At 32.0% G+C, this 22,070-nt stretch overlaps 1 protein-coding gene across 1 annotated transcript in view; it reads left to right on the top strand.

Moving 5' to 3' along the window:
- Nucleotides 1-3,067: 3,067 nt before the first annotated feature.
- The window catches only part of LOC126778988 (protein sickie), a 225,298-nt gene continuing 206,295 nt past the window's right edge, over nucleotides 3,068-22,070 (top strand). The window contains exon 1 of the mRNA XM_050502739.1: nucleotides 3,068-4,381. Coding sequence (XP_050358696.1) covers nucleotides 3,068-4,381 — 1,314 coding nt within the window. The remainder of the gene's footprint in view (nucleotides 4,382-22,070) is intronic.

The raw sequence follows: 22,070 nt of genomic DNA, 5'->3' as shown, positions 1-22,070 counted from the left end.
ATTTATTTTTGTTTTGATTTATTTCGATGTTTTATTGATACATAAATATTTTATTGGCGATCTGAAATTTTGTACAAAGGTGGAATCAATCCATACATTCCATATATTGGACCGGAAAGTGATATAGGCGAAACTGATAAAAAAATGTGTAGATATAAATGGAAACTAAATAATATATATTTTGTGGTAAAAAATATTAAAAATGACGCCAAAGAATTTATCCCGCGATACTCGAAAGAGAAGAAAGTTAATAGAGCTTAGTTCTTATTCAATTGTTGTTGTATTCACAGTCATTTTGATCAATTCATCTTTATAAGAACAGCTAAAAAGAAACGGAAAAAAAGAACCGCATGAATGCTGTAATTTCATGTTAACTACTTTATCGCTTATAACGTGATTATAGTTAATAGAGAGTTTTTGCACATTTTAATTGAATTTCAGTTCATTTAAGTTCATTTCTAATATAGTAATTGTTCAAGAAAGTTTATTAATTTTCTCATAAAAAAATTGAAAAGAACTACGTCCATGCGTCACATATGGAGTGTTTTATTTTACACACACACGTACACATATTATTAATTTGAAGTGAACGTAAATTTGGGACAGATAATCAAATAAAATTAAAAAATATTTTATTAAAATTAGCACTTGCGAGCACTTTTGAATCGTCATTTTACAAAATTAAATTAAATTTAAAGCAAGAACCAGGTCTGAATGTAGATTCTACCGAGAAGAATCGACAAGAAACTTAGTAGTTATTCTATTTAGACAATCAAGTTAGGTAGATAATTAAATTGAATTATTATTTTCTTTACATGCGATTTAAAGGGTAAAGGAGGGTTGATAAGCATTTTTCGCCCATCACGTACTCAAAAAAGAATTAATTGATTTTATTATATAAGTGAACACCTCATATAAAATGATTTTAAAAATATGCATTCTAAAAAAACAAACTCTTCGCTTTTATCTTCTTTATTGTGTAAGTCTCTTAAGCCAGCATCAAATAATTATTATAAACATTAATAATAAAATAGAATAAAATGTTTTATACGTGTATCCTTTATCCAAGTGATATGCAAGTTAAGTCGCCCTCAGTCGGTGAAGTTATTTATTGCTCGTACTTTTCGGGTAATTAGGTTACCTTGCGGGGACACTCGGGACTAATTTGTCAAAATCTCTTAGTAACTTCGTCTGAACCACGCTCTCTCTGTTTATTAGTTTTCTCCTATTAATCACAAGCGAGAGAAAATGTATGCTTGTTAAATGTTTTCGCTCAAGATGTATAAAGTAACATAAAAAAAGGATAAAATATTATTTTAATTCTGAAAATTCGAGATATTTATTATAATAAAGTGTGCGATATAATTTAATTTTTTTATAGATTAGGAAGGCGGATAAGCATATGGTCCACCTGATGGTAAGTGGTCACCAACGCTCATAGACATTGGCATTGTAAGAAATGTTAACTATCGCTTACATCACCAATGCGCCACCAACGTTGGGAACTAAGATGTTATGTCCCTTGTCCCTGGCTCACTCACCCTTCAAACTGGAACACAACAATACCAAGAACTGCTGATTTGCGGTAGAATATCTGATGAGTGGGTGGTACCTACCCAGACGAGCTTGCACAAAGCTCTACCACCAGTAGATTAGATTAAGCTTAATAATATAAATCAAATAAATTTAAAGTAACTGTTTTTAAATGTTTCAAAGTTGGGCCTCGTCTAATCTTATGGACCTAATTTCACTACTCTACTCCAGTAGGTTAAACATAAGGTCAAATTGCATACGATTTGTAAACATGCAAACACATTAATATAAATTAAAAATAAAATACACATACAACTTAGAATTGGAATAAATATATCTTCAGCTATATTTATTTTTAATATCGAATTGCAATGTATGTGAAAATTATTCAATGTTTTTATGTATCCCTAAAATTCCAATGCAAAGTAATGCTTAGTTCGGTATTTGAGCCCAATACATGCAAAATACTACAATACAAAACAACATTCCGGTCTTGGCGCAGTCTTAAAATTTATGTTTATGTATTTTGAATAGAAATTCAAAACATTACTCGAATATCAATACATGAACAAAACTGTAATAGAAAAAAAAAATAAAGTCTTTCTATGACGCTTACATTTTTTTTTTTTTATAGAATTGGAAGGCGGACGAGCATATGGGCCACCTGATGGTAAGTGGTCACCAAACGCCCTTAGACATTAGCATTGTAAGAAATGTTAACCATTGCTTACATCACCAATGCGCCACCAACCTTGGGAAATAAGATTTTATGTCCCTTGTGCCTGTAATTACACTGGCTCACTCACCCTTCAAACCGGAACACAACAATATTAAGTATTGCTGTTTTGCGGTAGAATATCTGATGAGTGGGTGGTACCTACCCAGACGAGCTTGCACAAAGCCCTACCACCAGTAACATACATAATATATAATATACATAAATTCTAAACTAGATAATATAATTAAAGTATTTCTTTTTCCTGTGTGGTGTTAAAAAGGATAGCTACTCCTGTCATATTAATAATGCCAGTGATATTTTTTTAATTTAGAGTTTGTTTATATCATCGGATAATTGGAAGCACCGTTAGCGTATAACAGTTCTATATATGTAGTGTGATGGTAAATTCACGACAAATTTTGATTTGAACTGAAACCGCTTTTTTCATTTTAAAATTATTTTTTTCGAAAAGTACAATATATGCACATGAATCAATTAACATCAATAGGCTTTCTTCATTTTTTGTTAGCTTTTGTTGCAATCCTTTCTTTTTAAAAAAGTTAACACCTAACAGAATAACAAACACGTAGAGGCGTGTATGTCCCATGTGGCGTTTACGTCAAGTTCGTAATTAGATAACAATCGAGTCCGGCGGCGTGTTCGTGTTCGATCCACTAATGACCACGGTGTAGTTAAACCGCTATCTCTTTCCAATCAACAACTCGCTTATACTGTTCGCTGTTCCAACATTATAACAGAACCACAGATAATAATTAAAACTGATATCTAGTGATACAACAATGTAAGTTGCTTATAATGACTAGCCCGAGGCGTTCTAAAAAAAATGGTCCGTGTGTTATTCAACACTTGGATTGGGATTCTCCTTCAGCCGCAACAGGAACGGTCAAACGGAGAAGATCTTCTTGTCCGGAAAATTCTTCAAAGAAACACCTTTTAAAAGATGAGGGAATTTTTGAAGTTCAAACGCCATCAGATTCTGGAAGTGGCACTTCGAGGAGCCTCGATGAAACTGACAAGTCTGATTCCCTTCTGGAAGTAGAAGAAAGAATATCATGTATTATTAATGAAAATAGATCTTCTCAAAGCAATTCCGAATCAAGTGATGTAGATATAATTATTGATAGTATTTTGGAAAATCCCATCGGTGAAGAATTATTTGCTCAGAATGACTTATCTAAATGTGATCGTAGTAGAACTTTTATAAAGCCACAAGACAGTTTATTAGATAGACATTTTTTACATTCGGTAGAAACTATACAAAGGACAAAAGAGAAGAAAGTAAAAACTCCCTTGCCTATCAAGAAGCTAAATAAGTCTTTAGATATTGTTAAAAATACCAAAGCTACAAATGTAAATAGATTAAATGATAAATCGAGTGTTCTTCCTATATATAAGAGCACTGTTCGAGAAAGTGATGTAGAGCTATGTGCAAATCCAAAGAAAAAATCTTCTAAATTAAAGTTACCATTTTCTCCAGTAAAAGCAATGGACAAGCCAAAGTTTTTCCACAATAAGACTACTTCACAAGAAGTTAAACCATCGCCGTTGTTGTCGTCCCCAGTTAGAAGAACAATATCGAACGAGTATGTTCGATTAAAATTCGGCAACGATACAGTTGTTAGACGTACTATCGATGGAAAATCAATACAGAAGATTACTCCAAAAATTCAATCAATAATTCCGGAAAGTCCAATTGATAATGAGGACCCATTTTTAAATTTAAGTCCCAATAAAAAGTACACAGTTACCGTCAATAATAAAGTAAGATGCGACAAGGACAATTATGTCATATTCGATCCGAACACTGGCTTTAAGCCGGACGAGACATCCAAACAATCACGAGTACCTTCTAAAACTGGTGAAAAATCAAGGATTCCCTTAAAATCTCCTAGTGGTGAAAAGGCTCTAGTAACACGGAAATCAGTTAATGTAAGTGATACGGACAGTGGTATTTTATCTCCTAATTCTCCCGGCGAGACAAGTGAAAAAGTGCCTAGGTATTATGTGAACGCTGCAGTTTTTAGTGAATCAGCCAAGAAATCTACTTCGGATTTAGAAATCAAAATACTTGATCCTGTAGTCGCGAAAAAGGCAACTGAACAAATAAAGGTAAGTGCTTAGAAGTTATTAATTACTATTATATTAATATTTTATACATATAAGGGACGATTTATTTATCCGTTATATAAAGGCTATTTAGCGAGTGATTAGTTAAGGAATACCGTTAATTAATGACATTCTGAGACTGAATGGTAGATGTTATATACGAAATTAGTATCCATATAAAAGCCTGTACAAAAATAGCTCAGAATTTAAAATAAGTAGCGACATCTATTTATTACACATGTTTAGTCAACGCCATCTATGTTCGAGTAGATAAGAAATGTATAAACATGTACTTCTAATATAATAATTTATTTATTCTATGATAGTATAAAATACTTTCTATGTCTATTATTAATTATTTAATTGACTTATATATTTCACAAAGTACTACAAAAGCTTTGATTTAAAAAAAAAAAATAATGTGAAACTAGTAATAGTAATAGCGCCATCTAGTAATATTTTTGTTTTTCAACTAAATGAATGTTCAACGGTAGTTCTACTACTCGGCGCTAGATGGCGCTAAGCATAAATTGCCTACAAATGCGTTATAAGATCCTTTACAAATTCCCCTTCGTTTGCTGAGCGCTTGCCGGCTCATAGTTTCATATATCACTCTACACCGGTCCATTATTTGGGAGCAATCGTGCAGTTAATTTCCAAATGGGTCCATTTAACGCAAATAACGAACTGAAAGCGCGTACTTCACTCACTTTTTAATGATCGCATTTGCGTTTATACAAGCAATTACTCCTTAACTGAAAATAATTCTTTATTTCGATTTGACTTTACAATATGACAAATTTATGCTGTTTTATGTGGTATTTCATTTTTTTCTTTCCTTTGCTGGAATAATAATTATAATGCTAATGGGTATAATTTATCACAAATATAACTGATCATTACTTGATTCTTTTGTTCTGTCCTATGTTGTGTGACTTTCAGTAGTACCAAATGGGCTCTTTTGTTACGGTATAATTTATTATTATCCTTAATGGAAGCAATAAGACTATGAAATGTTTCTATAGTGATCAGTCAGCTACATCAATGGAAATTATCAATAACATATTGATATATTGTCTGAGAATGAGTAAAAATAACAAAAGATTTAAATATTTCCTTATGTATTCGTTATTTAAAATAAAAATAAATTATCATATGTTTAATAAGTCGAGAAGCCCAGAATTAAAACACTGAATCTTAACCGTAGATTCCGAGTTCGAGCTTAACTGAATTTCTTGCCATTTAATCATGTGCTTAATGTGTGTTTATAATTCATGTAGAACTCTAGACGTTGAAGGAAAACATTATATGGAAACCCGCATGTGTCGGATGAAAAAATGTGTTATACGTATCCACGAACCTATTCAGTGCAAAAGGTGCATCTTATGGTTTACGCCACGTCGGTATTGTTTCTAATTGACAGCTATAAATACAATCATCTGTTGTGGTTACTTTTTGATTAGAATTGTATTAAGCCCAACCGAAGATGACGATTTTTGAGGTTATTTTTTTAATAATTCATCAATTTTTTATTAACGTATGTATTAATATAACGGCAATATATTTATATTTATTTTAAAGAAGAACAGCAAACAAGTAACTTCCTTGTAAATTGACTGCTAAGGAAATGCATATAATCCATAACTTATTATTTACGTTCAGTCAACCATTTTATCCCAAATGTTATGTACCTTGTGCCTATGAAAAAAAATGAAGAATACACCAGTTCACTTATCTTTCAAATACGAAAGGCCTACCTTTTTCAGAGAGAAATCACGAAATATCGCAGTGAAGTTTAAGGTTAGAAGTGCATTTAACTTTATTTTTTTAATTATTATATTAAATGTTTTATTATGTAATATATTATAAATATTATTACTTCTGTTGGCTGTTCTAATTAAATAAAAAAGAGTGTCGTAAGTAATATTTAACAATACTTAAATAATATTATGAACACGTGCAGCTCATATCATAGTAAAAAAGAAGATGTAGTTTTTGTATTGTCTTTTATTCCACAGTCCCGTTTGTATCGCTATGTTGTTTGTTAAGCTATCAAAGTTGTATCTGAATGGTCTGACAAACTGAAATATTTATTATGTGATGTGCGATCGCCACGCAAATTACATTCGCTGCAAGACGATGAGAATCTACTGCCTGATTACTGAGGATTCGCGCAACGAATACGTGATTTATACGTGGCTCTCGGGAAAATGCAATAAAGTTCGACACCCACTCAAACATCTTATAACGTATCATATAGCTGCGATGAAAGTAGTTTATATTTGGTTATTTAAACACATATACAACCGAACAACAGTAACAGCTTGTTAATGTCCCACTGCTAGGCTAAGGCCTCCTCTCCCTTTTGAGGAGAAGGTCTGGAGCTTATTCCACTACGCTGCTCCAATGTGGATAGAATACACATATTTTTTTTTATATGCGCCGGGATGGTAAATGACTACTCCACCTGATGGTAAGTGGTAGTAGAGTCCAAACGCGACGACGGCCAGTACAGTCGGGAAGAATGTTCTGTACTCGCCGTCCCCGCCTTGCCGGCCCGCAAGATGCCTCTTCACGCCTCGTTTGAAGGAACCCGGGTTGTAAGAGGAGGGGAACACATGAGCTGGCGGAATTTTAGTGAAATTAGACACATACAGGTTTCCTCACGATGTTTTCCTTCACCGCCAAGTACGAGATGAATTATAAACAAAATAACCGAACAACACTCAGGTTAAAATCTGAGCATTGACTTTTCATGTGTTTAATCCAGGGTATGTGTGATTCTTACCCACTAAAACAACTGCTATGGTCAATCTCTTACAGTTACAAGATCGTTTTGACATAACGCATCCGCGGCCCTACGTTCGGTAGAACTCTCCTCAGGCGAGGTGAGACTAGTCTCAATCTGTAACTCCTGGGTTGCTGACGTGGTACCCATGGCTTGGGAGAAAACACCTCAACCATAGACGACGGATAAGCAAACGCAGCATAGGGTTAAGCGGACCGATGACTTAAATAATTTGTGCCCGAATGGAAGCGGAAGGCGGCGAACCACGACAACGAATGTTTCCAGGCGTTGATGCAATTTGAGAGACTGCTCTATCCAGCAGTAAACTGCGATTGGTTGAGTTGTGTTACTTACCTTATTTAATTTTAAAAATATTATTATTATGAAATGTTATTCAATTCTTCTATGAATAGTCTAGAATTATCTATAATTTTTTAAATCGTTACAACAACGTAGACAAAATAATAATTATATTATTATTGTGTACTTAATAATATTACAATTTATGTAAACGTGAACAACAGCGGTTTAACAACGTCGTCTTGGATCGGACTCATCAAGATTATATAAACTAATTAGTCATCATATAAATCAAGGCTTCGCCCGCTTGTTAGGGCAGGTTTTAGGTAAAATGTGTAGCCTATTTTCTTCCTTATGGTTTAAACGGCTTAGCCGTAAAAGTGTAACAGACACACAGTGTTCATTTCGCATTTATAACATTAGTAAAGATATGACAAATAATTTTATATTCCAAAACAAATTATTTTTAAACTTATTGACATTTCAAATGAATCCATTTCACAAGTAGTGTAAGCGCTAGGAGCAAACACTTGACACGCCAAGCTTAGGAGGACCTCTTAAGGACCCTCGCACTAACGCGTAAAGGCTTTTACTTAGAAGTGAGCACTGAAATGTTTCATTTCCACGTGAGAAACAAATGTTACAGTGTTTGCATGAACATTTAAAGTTACATACCGAAAATAACAACACAATATACAACCGAAAACGAACGTAAACGTAAGAAATTATTAATATTTCTTACAGTTCATGTAGTGTGAGGTATTACCTTACCTACCTTACCTCAGTATTATTATAGCCGAGATGGCCCAGTGGTAAGAACGCGTGAATCTTAACCGATGATCGTGGGTTCAAGCCCGGGCAAGCACCACTGACTTTTCATGTGCTTAATTTGTAATTATAATTCATCTCGTGCTTTACGGTGAAGGAAAACATCGTGAGGAAACCTGCATGTGCCTAATTTCATTGAAATTCTGCCACATGTGTATTCCACCAACCCGCACTGGAGCAGCGTGGTGGAATAAGCTCCAAACCTTCTCCTCAAAAAAAAAAAAAAAAAAGGGAGATGAGGCCTTAGCCCAGCAGTGGGACATTTACAGGCTGTTACTGTTACTGAGGTATTACCGGTGATCCACATGCCTGTTTGTACTTTTTTATAAAAGGAAGAAATCTTCAAACTTAGTTATGCCCTTTTCTTTCTTAACCTATCGTACTTATTAAAATCGGGACTTCCTTTTTAATGAAATTCAGACGTAAATTTCGCATGAGCAAGTTATGACATGGTGGGCTTGTATTTATAGTATAACTTTAAAAATAATAAGTAGCATTTGCAGAACTTAAATATACATACACAATTATTTTGGTTAAAAATCGTTCTATGCAAGTAAATGTTGTACATATAACTTAACAACTTATTGTTCGTATTGTTAAGCTGTAGGTATAAGCCATAACTATAGATACATGAATCAGGTTTAATATTAATGCTGTTAAACAATCCCTTCAAAGATCTTGAGTCCAAGTAGAACCTTTTGAGAGCTCTTTACATTTAGGGGAAATGTTACAGTACTGAAGTAAAGCGAGGTTTTAGGAGAAATTTATTGAATTAATACTACTTTGAAGTAAGAAAGCGGTGTTTTAGCGCGCTGCTTAGTTGTTTATATTGCTTTTACAATGCCTTAATAAATATTAATTCTTGAAATTTGTTATTAACAAATAAATATAGAACTAAAGTATTATATAAATATATATATATATATATTCTATATATATATATATATATATATATATATATATATATATATATATATATATGTTGTTACTATTATTCCTTATTCTTTGTTTTTACAAACTATGTATTTATTCTTTAATCAAGTGACGTTTAGTGATTATATATTAGATACAGGTACTTATATATACTAATAATAATTTTATATATATTTGCAATGATCACTTCACATATTCCTATAAATAAAGGCAATTGATGCATTTAAAAAAAAATCGTTTGCATACAGCGTGAATATATTTAATGTAATTATTACCAGTATTTTAATAAAAAAGGGGGTTACTGACTAACCCAGCGCTGTTGTTACGCCGCTCACGCGCGGGGATTGTAACCTAATTACTGGCTGCAGACTTGTTACTGATTGAGACGAGGGAATTAAAACGAATAACTCTTACTCAAATATAAACTAAAACTTTATTACTGAAAGACATTTTATGTCACTTGAAAAAAGGTTTACTATGAATCCAGCTGTTGAATGTCATAAAATTAATTAAAAATAATAATAAATGTCTTTGCAAACTCACAAGGAAAAATATAAAAGTAAAAAAAAAGAAGAATAGTTTTGTTATATAATAACGCTATAGTATATACAATATTTTTTTTAAATATAGACTAATAAAATAATTATATAAATAATTTAGTTAAACTAACTAAGTTTTATTAGTTATATATTAAAAAATAATTAAAAGCTATATCTACATTATGTGGAAACTAGAAAATATTTGCTGACAAAAACATATATATGCACATAGCTTAATATGTGTTTATAAAATACATTACAAGGATTTTTAGGGCGGCTCTTAGTTGCTTTAATGTATCATATTACAATTTTTTCATCTGAACTATGTATGAAAATTAACCGGTTCGGAGTATAATTTCAGAAACAGCAATTACTGTTTTATATACTATATGTTAATAGCATCCCCGGACGGTGAAATAAGAATTCCGGGCCACCGAAACCGAAATATTAAGGGTGTAGTTAATATTTATTACTGACCCCATGTCTATGGGCGAGGTGATATAGCCTATCATCAGCCTTTCATAGATAAACAAGAAACGTTACATATCAAAATATTGTCTATGACCTTTTGAACTAAATATTTAGTTTACATGCTAAAAGCAGTTTTACGTCAATAAATAAATGAATAATCGGGGCATTTGTACAAAGAATACGAGCATTATGCCTGTGACGTTGCTTCTAATCAGAAACTCATACTGCGTTGTTAATTTGCTACGCCACTCACGCACCGAACCCATAACCCGATTATTATTTACGGCCTTGTAACTGATTGGGAATTAAAACATGTGCTTTGAAACAAACTTTAAGTCCACTCTTAATATTATAACTTTTCTTGTATTGGTATTTTATTTACCGTTTAAAATATTTGATATACCATTTTTTTAAATATATTTTGAAATCAAGTATTAATTGCTTGAAAAAATACTTACATAATCTATAATGAAAATATGTACTTTATAACATTAAATTGGTTCTGTTGTTTGTTTAACATTAACTGTAAATTATGCTACATATAATGAAAATAAATTTAAAAATAATTTTCTAGTCATTTTTCGGGGCAAAATCGTACCACAAAACTTAGTTCAGAAGTGCAGTCTGCCAAAATTGTAAGTAAATATGACTGTAAACAGTACTATAGCTCACCAACGCTTAATACTCAGCGGAGACCGGGAAAGGTTTAAAGAACTACTAAGGCGTCGTTTAATTGAATGTAGATGGAGGGATCAAGTAAGAATGCTCTGCCGAGGTGTAGTTAAAGAAAATGAAGGCAGCAATGTCACATTCGATATGTTACTAACAAGAGTAACTCCTCAAGCTAGAGCCCTTGTCCCAGACTCAGTAAAAAAGGAACTATTGCTAAAACTTAAGACCCATCTTCTTACACAGAAAGATCAATAACATTTTATTTCTAGGCTTTATTAATGTATTTAATTTGTCATTTAATAACATTAAATATTATATAATAATATTATATAATAATATTATATATGAAGTACATAGTAATAAAAACATGCAAGCAAACAGGACTGCCTCGTTGGTCTAGTGGCTGGATGTAAGGCCGCAGACTCGGAGGTCCTGGGTTCAATTCCCAGGTCGGACTAATAAAAAGTTATCCGGTTTTTCTGTCAGAAAATTCTCAAAAGCACGTAAGTCGTGTCGGATTGCCGTCCCATCGGATTATGATAGTTAGGGAATAAAGAGTGCACCTGTGTTTGCGCACACACTTGTGCACTATAATATCTCCTGCGTAGTTGGCTAATCTCTCTTGAGATTGGCCGAAATCGGTCTGGAGGACATTATTATTATTATTATTATATCAACATATATAAAACCTTTGATTCATCTACAAAGCTTTTATATATATTTTGCTACATATAACATATTTGTATAGCATTTTAATTAGCTTGTTAAGTTAATTTTACAATGATAATAACACTTCACTTAGTTTACTGAAAATCTTGAAATAAAGTACTGAAATATAATTTTGAATCTTTAAAGAGAAATCACCCAGAGTGCCGAGAGCGTTATCCTTAACCGAGTTTTACTAGACCGTCCACAAACTCCGAACATAATTGAATCATCGCTGGACTTGTTACCGGTAAAACGGAAAGTAAAATTCTATTTGAAAATATATTTTTTAAGTTTGAAAAAGACATGAAAATATGCTTTTGCATAAAATTATTTTAGTTTATATAAGAAAATAAGCAATTGTAAGGAATATTATGAACGTTTTATTCTAAAGCATTTATTTTACTGCTTATAATTAGTACTTTTATCTTATCGCGAATAATGCGTCTACAATTGAGAGAAAGATGGCGTTAGCGACGTTACATTTTTAAAAAACAAGTTTTCTTAAATCGAGTAGTTGCCATACCAGCGATTTTAAAATAATTAATCAAACTTAAGTACAATAATTATCTGATTTATATTAACATTAGTTCAAGGTGACTAATAATTAAATCATAATTAATCATTTTGCGTAGAATGAAATAACAAAATTACATAAATACTGTTATATTGTTATTAAAACATGTTTTTAAAATTTTAGTAAAAAATCTTTGTTTATCTGTGTTTATTTAACAATATAAATCAGGTATCTATAAGCAGGATTGAATAGGCATATTCTATGCAAGAGCGCTCCATCTAAAATTACAAATCTCCTTACTATCAGGTGTGATTTTGGTCCAGTGTCTATAAAAAATAATTATACATTTAATAATTTATTTACCGTACCGTAACAGCCTGTGAATGTCCCACTGCTGGGCTAAAGGCCTCCTCTCCTCTTTTTGAGGAGAAGGTTTGGAGCTTATTCCACCACGATGCTCCAATGCGGGTTGGTAGAATTCACATGTGGCAGAACTTCAGTGAAATTATACACATGCAGGTTTCCTCACGATGTTTTCCTTCACCGTAAAGCACGAGATGAATTATAATCACAAATTAAGCACATGAAAATTCAGTGGTGCTTGCCCGGGTTTGAACCCACGATCATCGGTTAAGATTCACGCGTTCTTACCACAGGGCCATCTCGGCCCCATAATTTATTTATAGATAATAAAATAATATTTATGTAAAATTAAATTCTTAAAACAATTTTAAATTATTATTTATTATAGATGCCATGCCAATACATATCTAGCAATTTGTGGCTTACAAATTAGGACCAAAATAATAATACAATTAATTCCAGGACGAAATTTTCCCGCAAATAACGTATAAGCGATTGTTAATACAGTAATTTGTGTGATAATTATAGGTTTTGTGAATAGTTTATCGTATTCGTGTCGTTAATTATGGCACGGATGTAAATGATGTTGCCTTAATTTATTTAAACGTAAAATAATTTTAAAAGTAAAATCAATTTGATTTTAATGCTAAAAAACTTTTCAAATTTATGTTTTGTTAAACGTTATTGAATGAATAAAGTGAATTTGGTTGTGAGTTGAACTTGTTAACACTAAGAATTCTAACTTAAAGAATAAAATTAATTCATTTACATATACATAATAAATAGAACCAGTGCACAGAACACGTCAATTTTCCGACGATCGTAGGCAAAAATGGGGCAATCCCCACTGCATTTTTTACTCATGTCGAGCTCAGCGGTTAAGTTAAAACGTCGTGAGGAAAACTGCATACATATAACAAGCACAAGGGACATAACATCTAAGTTCTCAAAGTAGGTGGTGCACTGCACAAATGCAATCTACGGGCGGTGATGACCACTTACCATCAGGTAATTTATTTAAATTTTATACTGTAAAAACTTCCAAATGAATTATAATATATGAACAATTTTATTAAAAATGTATTTATCATACTACTCGTTTAATACTCTATGGTTATATCAAGCTGTCTTCCGGCTAAATCTTGGACCCTAAGAGCCTATTACGCGATTGAACGAGGGTGCATTCATTTTGTTATTAAGAGTCCCCTCTATATAAACCACATAGGCTGAATAAGTTTCGACGTTATTTAAAAACATTTTATATATATTAAAAGTAATGACATTTTTATGATAAACCTTTACCTGTTTTCTTAATTATTCCTCACTCGCTACACCGCGCGGTTTCACACGCAAATGAATTTATTAAATCGGACTAGTAGATTAGCGCAAATAAAATTCTTCAACCTTAAATAATAATACAGATAAAGTTATCTTTTTCGTATAAGAATAGTTGGAACATTACATCTACATATCTAAAACGTACGACATCGTTTCTTCCAGTATAACCAGTGAAACATTTAACGAAAAAAAGTCAAATAAAATGATGATATTTGCCACCATGAAGGATGTCATCCTTAAATTTTTTATAATGTATTTCGTAGAAAACACGGCTTTAGTTTTTTCCGCTCAGAGACATCTCACTATAGAAAATAATAAAATATTTTAAGCATATCGTCTGAAAAAAATATTTCATTACTCAGTAAAATAAATCAATGTCAAAGGTGAGAGGAAAAGGCGTTTGATATCAGGTGGTAGTTAATAATGTATTGGGTTTACTTTGCGTATTCGTATAGGGGACGATCTCATACTTTATTAATCTTTAGAAATACTCGCTATATAACTCTTATAAAACATTTTATTTTAAAAATATCATGTGATATTTGTAAGCATCGTATCAGCGTAGTTAGAATTTGAAATTCTAATTAAGCTTATCCGTATATACGTATATAATTCATATGTACAGCAATTAAGCGTCACAGCTTGCTATACAATGTCTCATTAATGCCTAAGACTCTGAAATGGTAATGCTGCTCTACCTCTAGATATCTTTATAGAATTACTAAAGCTAAATATTGAGGCGTGGATGTAAGCATTTGAGTTTCATTACAACCTTCTTTCACGGTATTCGTTATCGAAAAAAGTTAAAAAATATATATGTTAATATACATAGTATATAAAATCTTTTCTCGTCTATACTTTTTTTAATTGTTTGTTATAGAAAGAAATAAGTCAACGACGCATATCTGCTTTGTAATGAATTCAGTAAATATTCGATATTTACTGAATTTGTACATCATTAACCGATCGTATTTGAGTTCCGAATTGTCAATGTTCTTTCTATACATCACAAAGATGTCACTTCGAAACTTACGATAGGATTTTTATAAACACGCTTTTGAATTTTGCCTCCTAGATAATTCTACTAATGGTAAACATACCGAATCGTTAATTTTTTACATTTAACAAAAATGATATAGGTTTATATTTTTAACTATATGAAAAGTCATTTTTATAATATATATATATATAAAAATTAAAATAAAAAATAAAACAAAATACGCATTAGAAATTTATAGAAAAAACACGCCATCTAAAAGATTGTCCTGTGGCATTGTACCCAAGACGCTGGTACTATTGCTTCTCTGCGCCGCTAGACTCAAGCCTTTGGGCTAAATAAGCGCCAGCTCTTAGGTCACCAGAAGTGTAGAAAGATCTTTATATTTTTTTTAATATAAGACGACCTGACCTGGATGTTTTAAAACCCTGCCCCGCAAATTTATATCTACTTTACGTTACTCGAATAAAGTAACCGGACCTAATTTGTACAATAGATTGAAGTCGTAATGCATCCCAATACAATTTGGTTATATCCTTTGTTTCTTTATTTGTTATCTTAAAGGGCTAGCTTCCTAGGTTTCTAGTTTAAATAACAAGTCAGACTGATAAAGCGTTATTGGATTTTTCTATGTTTCGAAATTAGACGGTGCCTCGTTAAGCACGGTCCTCTTCCTCCGATCCTGTCAGATTTGGCATGCCATGGCAGATGGTCTAATGGTTTAACCGCGTGAATCTTAACCGATGGTCGTGGGTTCAAGTCCAGGCAAACACCATTGTATTTTCATGTGCTTAATTTGTGTTTATAATTCATCGTGCTTGATGGTGAAGGAAAACATCGCGAGGAAACCAGAATGTGTCTAATTTCACTGAAATTCTGCCACATGTGTATTCCACCGACCTGCATTGAAGTAGCGTGGTGGAATAAGTTAAACCTTTTCTCAAAAAAGGAGAGGAGGCCTTAGCACAGTAGTGGAACATACACGGGCTGTTACTGATGTCCTGCTTAGTTAACTAACCTAATTTTTTATTACGATTTTAATTTTATTTACGAAATTGATCGATATGCAATATAAATACGTCAATACATACACACATTAATAAGTTTTTATCATAGTGACATATGCCAAGATTTCCACGTGTGGTTCCGGAGAGGGAATATTTATAGACATCTCGATTGATATATGAAGCCGCTCTTCCGGTAACTACTACTTGCTAGATAGTAAAATTTTTAAAGCATTCGCTGTTTTTCAAGATTCATTATGTATTAGTATTTCAAGATTCATTATGTATAGTATTATACATTAGTTTTATCCTAAAAAATGGGGCTTATGAAATTGAAAATTGTAACATTTATTTCGAAAAAAATGTATAATGTATTTAGTTAAAAAAAATAATAATGAATGTAAATTTAATAAAGCCTGTGAGGAGCCTTCTCTTCATTGGCTTCTTAAGGAGAAGGTTTGGAACTTATCATACACATCTAACAGAATTTCTTAACTGCTGAGTACGAGATGATATATTATAAATATATAAAATTAAGGACAACAAATAAGCTTTTTCAGGCTTAAACTCAATCTTAGGTTAAGTTTAACATATCCTAGCTTCTGAGCCATCTCGGCTCCCGAAAGGAAAACACATGAAATGAAAACTGATTGTTCTGGGGCTAAAAGCGGTAGCGTCTCTATTTTTAGTGAAATCCAACAAGGCTACATTAAAATTAAGCGCTTTCGACTTACTAATAATTGTTCTCAGGATGGTGTATAGGAACATTCACTTCCTGATACTGTTGAATACAATATGTTTTCTTAAGTGTATTTGTAAACAACATAGCAGAGATTCTGCAATTAAACAACTTCTTATTCTTATGTTTGTGCTCGATGTTATGAATGAATTATGGATTAATTAAAGTTTTAGCTACGTCGATCTTCTATATATTACCAAGCCTTTTTATTCAATTGAAAATTTGTTGTTTTGTGTTTATAAGTAGCTGCTCTATTTCACCAGCAAAGAACGTTAATGTTCCACAATCGTGGGTCTTAGTTAGACGTTGACGTCTATAACATTGCTTGATAAATGCCCACGCTAACGCTTTTTTCATATTGGATTGTAGATCCCGATATTAACGAAGTAATAATTTAGTTTACACAAACAAACTATCCAGTTATACAATATTAGTACTATAACACAAAAATTAACATTGTACGGCACATTCTGAAGAAATGTCGTTAGATATCACTTACAGGTACACTTACTGAGTGAAGATAGAGAAGGAATTCTTAAGTAACGAATTTCTTCACACAAGTATGGATGATGTAGTATAGTAATAAGATAAAACATTTCAATTAAAACGAACCGGTAGTAATTAAGACTGATTAATGGCTTTAAATACATCAAGCTTACATTTCATAGATTTTAGGGACAGTAAATGTTTATATCCGGTCGGGTATATTTTAGTTGTTTATACAACTAGCCGTAAATTATTCTCTCCCTTGAATTATGGCTGTCTGAAGCGAGACTGTTAATTCAGGTTAATAATAGATTTAAAAAAATATATACATATTCAATTTGACAAATATATTCTTTTAATAATACATTAATAGTAATTTCTCGTAAGAAACTTTCTAACTTGTTTTTAAATATCAAAGTTAATTATGAAATGTATTCTAAAATTAAATTATCATATATTTATTACCCCACCAATCAAAAGGCAATACTCAAATAACAAGCGTTATAGGCGTTAATGATGTAATTTTTCAAATGAATCGCCATGGAATTTATCTAGATCCCTCCTGACGGATGACGGGGGCGATAATTAGTATCATCGTGCTATTCTAGTCGTCCCTTCCGTACAGCTCGTCTAAAATTGGCTCAATCACTCAAATGATGCGTCTCTTTCAGTTTAGAGGACAGTGTGCTTGTCTTGAGTACCAAGAATTACTATTTAATATCAAAAACTTTTACATTAAATATGATTTTAGACTGTTATTATTTTGGATGGAATGTTCATTTACTGAAAATGTCAATACATTAAAAAGCGGTAATGTCGCAACGAGACTAAAATATTAGTGCAAACTTAATTGTCATATATAATTGCATATACAAGTATATAAGATTTCATTACTTTTCAATAGTATTGTTTGTTTCAATTGTTTCCCAAATAATAACAAAATAACAAAAAAAGTTTCGCTATTACCAGATAAGAGTAACATTTTCATTTCCACACAACTTATGCTTGGTGGTATAGCTTTGTAACAAGTTACTTATTCTACAGCTAAACAGCACTACTAGGAATTGTTGTGTTCCGGTTTGCAGGGTGAGTTAGCCAGTTTAATTACAGTTACAAGTAACATAACTTCTTAGTTTACAAGGTTGGTGGTGTAAACAACGAGAGAGAGCCAATGCCAGCCCGGCAAATTATCATAAATAAAAAAAGATATAAAATAAATATAAACGGCTTTATTGAATTTTTGTTTGAGAAATTCTCGATAGCAGTTATTTGGAAGTTTGCATTAATCACACAAGTCGTCGTCATATTGCATTATGAGAACGAAGTAAAAGAAAACTGTGTAACTGTTGTTACGCAGAAACTTGTAAACTTATATCTCCTGCGCAGATGTCTCGTTGACATTGACCACTGCGGCAGATTCGGTTGGAATTCAGTCACGATGCATACATAACATTAAATAGAATTGTTCAATTTTGACTATTCAAAATGAGGTTGAAGCAATTAGAATAAAGCCAAACTATAAGAATTCTAGTCTTAACATTGCAGGATTTTGTCTTGTCATGTTTACACACTTAGTAATATGCTTTCAACCAATCAACACGTTCGAAATTATATAACACTATTTACCAATTAAATAACACGAAGTGAAATAAATATAGTTTCATATATTAAGAAGATCAGGCAAATGTATAGTACATTTGCCATGTACCCATGCATATATTTGATCATTATGATGACCGATTTCAGTCACAATTTCAAGGAAGCTTAGTCAACTGTGCAGGTCTGCGTGTCAGTGTCTGCGTAAGTACAGATACACTCTCTATTCCCTCACTCCTATAATCCAATGGGACGACAATCTCGAACGAAGAGAGTTCAGGCGCAAGACCAACGGCTTTACGAACTTTTCGAGGCACGGGAGTGTAAACTTTCAATTTCCAGACTCTGGGCTGTTTCTAAGAATTTTTGACTAAAAAACTGAAAACCTTGAACAGGATGGGTTCAAGGTATTATGTTTATTTCGGTATCTGCAGGCTTAAATCTAGCCACTAGACCAACGAGGCAGTCAAATATTTATATACACAAACACTTACAATGCTACATTTGGGATAAGGTTCTTAAGTCGCTTAAATTCACCCATTCGTTGGAGCTTACAAAACACATGTTAGGTTCACGATTGAAGTAAAAATATCTCTCAAAAATCTCACGTAACGCTGAACTGAACAGTCCTTTGAGGTTTTATTCAAAGACTTTTTAGAGTGACGCTGCGATGTTACTCTCCGAGCAGAATTATGAGTTTAGTAGAAATGGCAGAATTATTTTTTATGATGCTTAAAATTGCCTTGTGAATATATAATATACGTTGGTCTCAAGTAAAGGGGTTTGAAACTAGACTAGTATCATTGATGTTCTACTTGCTTAATTATCTAATGCTTGACGGGAAGACAAGTCGTGAGAAATACTGCATGAGCAGCAAAGTAGCGTGTTATCATCAAGCTTCCTTAACTTAAGTAAGGATTATAGGTATTTCATATTACTATTATCTCCACTCCTGAAAGGTGCTTAGTTTGTGCGTAGCGTGTTAAGCTTCAAATACTACACATACTATAGTAAGCTTCACATACTACAGTTGTTGAATTAAGGAATATCTTGCTTATAGATAAATGTTTATATTTACAAAAACGAAATTTAAATCTATTGTATATTAAAATATGTGTAAAAAAGTCGTAAGTAATTATAAAAGTCTTTTTTAATGAAAATAATTGCAATATATATTCATAGTTCCCTGGCACTTGTCGCTTCTAACGTTCTAAGCAATCTCACGTACAAATGCGCTACGTGGACGGCTTGTATGAAATAGTTTAGTAGCAAAGGATTGAATTTTAAACAAAGTTTGCGGTTGAATTGATTCGCAACGGTTTAATTATGAATTTAAGATATTATTATTGTTACTTTACTAGAAATATTACGTTGATTTATTTTTATTGTAGCACATTTTTAGAAATAATAATTAATATTGGAACTGAAAATAAATCAAGGAAATATATTGGAGTTAGTATAAAAGAAAACATTGTCAGAATCCCCCATCTCAAGTTTTCGTAACTCAATACAGTTTTCAAAGGGACAGTGGGAATAGATGGCCCGTCGTTCTTCGAATTCGAAGCAGTGGATCTTCCGTGAGTTATTCAATTTGTTTTCCTGGTTCAGATACTGAATACACTAGCTGATTGATAGATTCGGAGCAAATTTTATCGTGGATTAAGGCAGAGGTTTTAAAACATATCGTTGATATTTAGTTGAGAAAATTTATATAACGATAAGCGTTCATTTAATATTTGAAATAAGATAAGACACTAAACGTTGTTCGAAAATAAAATTATTTTACAACAAATCCGGACTGATTGTTATTTTAGATTTTTATTTTAATTGATTGAACGTAATCCTGAAATTTGAATGTCCTGCTGTTTACGATTTTTATAAATAAATACCTAATTTAAATTATTTCAAAAACATACGAAAATAATACCAAAAATAAATATTACCTTATAAAAATGGTAATCTCGAAACGGGCCAATATATATCTATTTTGTTCACTAGTCACATCTAGTAATTCGAACATGCATCTGCATCCCCGCGGGAGAGGGCGCCATCGATCCGCCCCGTGCAGTCGCGTGTTGTACGTCCGACGTACGCCCGCCCGCCACGAAGCCTCCGCGTTTAGGCGGGAACAGTTTACGTCGTACATTGCAACTTGGACGATTCGTAAAAAATCCGTTAACGTTCGCTAAGATTAGTGCAACACATATCGACTATCGAGTATAACATTTAGTGATGTGTTTTGAAGACTTAAAATAACGTTATTATTGAGTTTTTTTTAACTAAGTGTTTTATTATATTTTTTTTAACGATTTTTTTATATTTATAATATTTATATTATGTGTATTTTATTTATAATATATATTATATTTGTTTATTTTGTAAATATATATTTATATAAATATATTGTAATGTTTATTATAAATATTAAATTGTATTATGATACCTTTTGTTTTATTATATGTATAGCTATTATATATTTGAGGATATCGATTTATCAATCTTTGGCTGATTGGTTAATCGATTGTTTTGAAAATGTATACTTAGAATTACGCTATAGTTTATTTTGAGTGAAAATATTTCAGCCGACCCGTGTTGCGATGTTCATAAACAAAACAAAGTTCTCAAGTTTATATCGCTCCCCCTGTAAGTTAAAATTCACGTTTGTTACGAAGTTCATTCGAAAATGACTAATTTTGCGGATAAATTTCGTTCTTTCCCAAAAGGGAGAAATGTTTTATGTGGTTGAAGTTTCTCACCCGGAGGCGCCTGGTTTCATTTTATTGTATTTGTTTGGTTTCCGCGTTTGCTTATTGCTCATTTTATAAACCTGTCATATCATGTTATCTGTTTGTGAAATATACCAAAGTATTGGCTGATCCCAGCGATTCTGTCCGCACTATCTTTTCTTTATATATTCCGGGCATATAAATTATATATGCCTAGCTTATTTTTTATACAGATCCCATATTACCTCAATTTAATTTTATTACAAACGGTTTAGTAGCTTAGTAGTAATGAGGTAACAAACAAACGAATATAGTTACTTTCACAATGATAACATTAGTATATATCATGGTTTCGATAACATTAGTATATATCATGGTTTACGAAACACAATAAATGTATATGAGTGATTGCATCAATTCGTCACTAAAATAACTTATGTGTTCGTGAACACATCAGAGTCTTATAACATACTCCAAATATACAGACCGAACTATCATCAAGCAATGCAATTATATAAAAAAATCATAATACATTTAAGTAATAATGTATATTTGTAAATTACCGCTAGGTTTAAAAGAAATAAAGATTTAATAAAATTTTCGGAGAAGTATAAATTACGCGAGTGTTTCTTACGAGACCGAAAACTCGTAAATTTACTATAAATTCCCTGATTATATACAATTATATAA

This window comes from Nymphalis io, chromosome 2 (assembly GCF_905147045.1).
Source record: "Nymphalis io chromosome 2, ilAglIoxx1.1, whole genome shotgun sequence".
Taxonomy (NCBI): Eukaryota; Metazoa; Arthropoda; class Insecta; order Lepidoptera; family Nymphalidae; genus Nymphalis; species Nymphalis io.
Note: the sequence above shows the minus strand (reverse complement) of the source record. Positions and strands in the feature narration are given on the sequence as shown.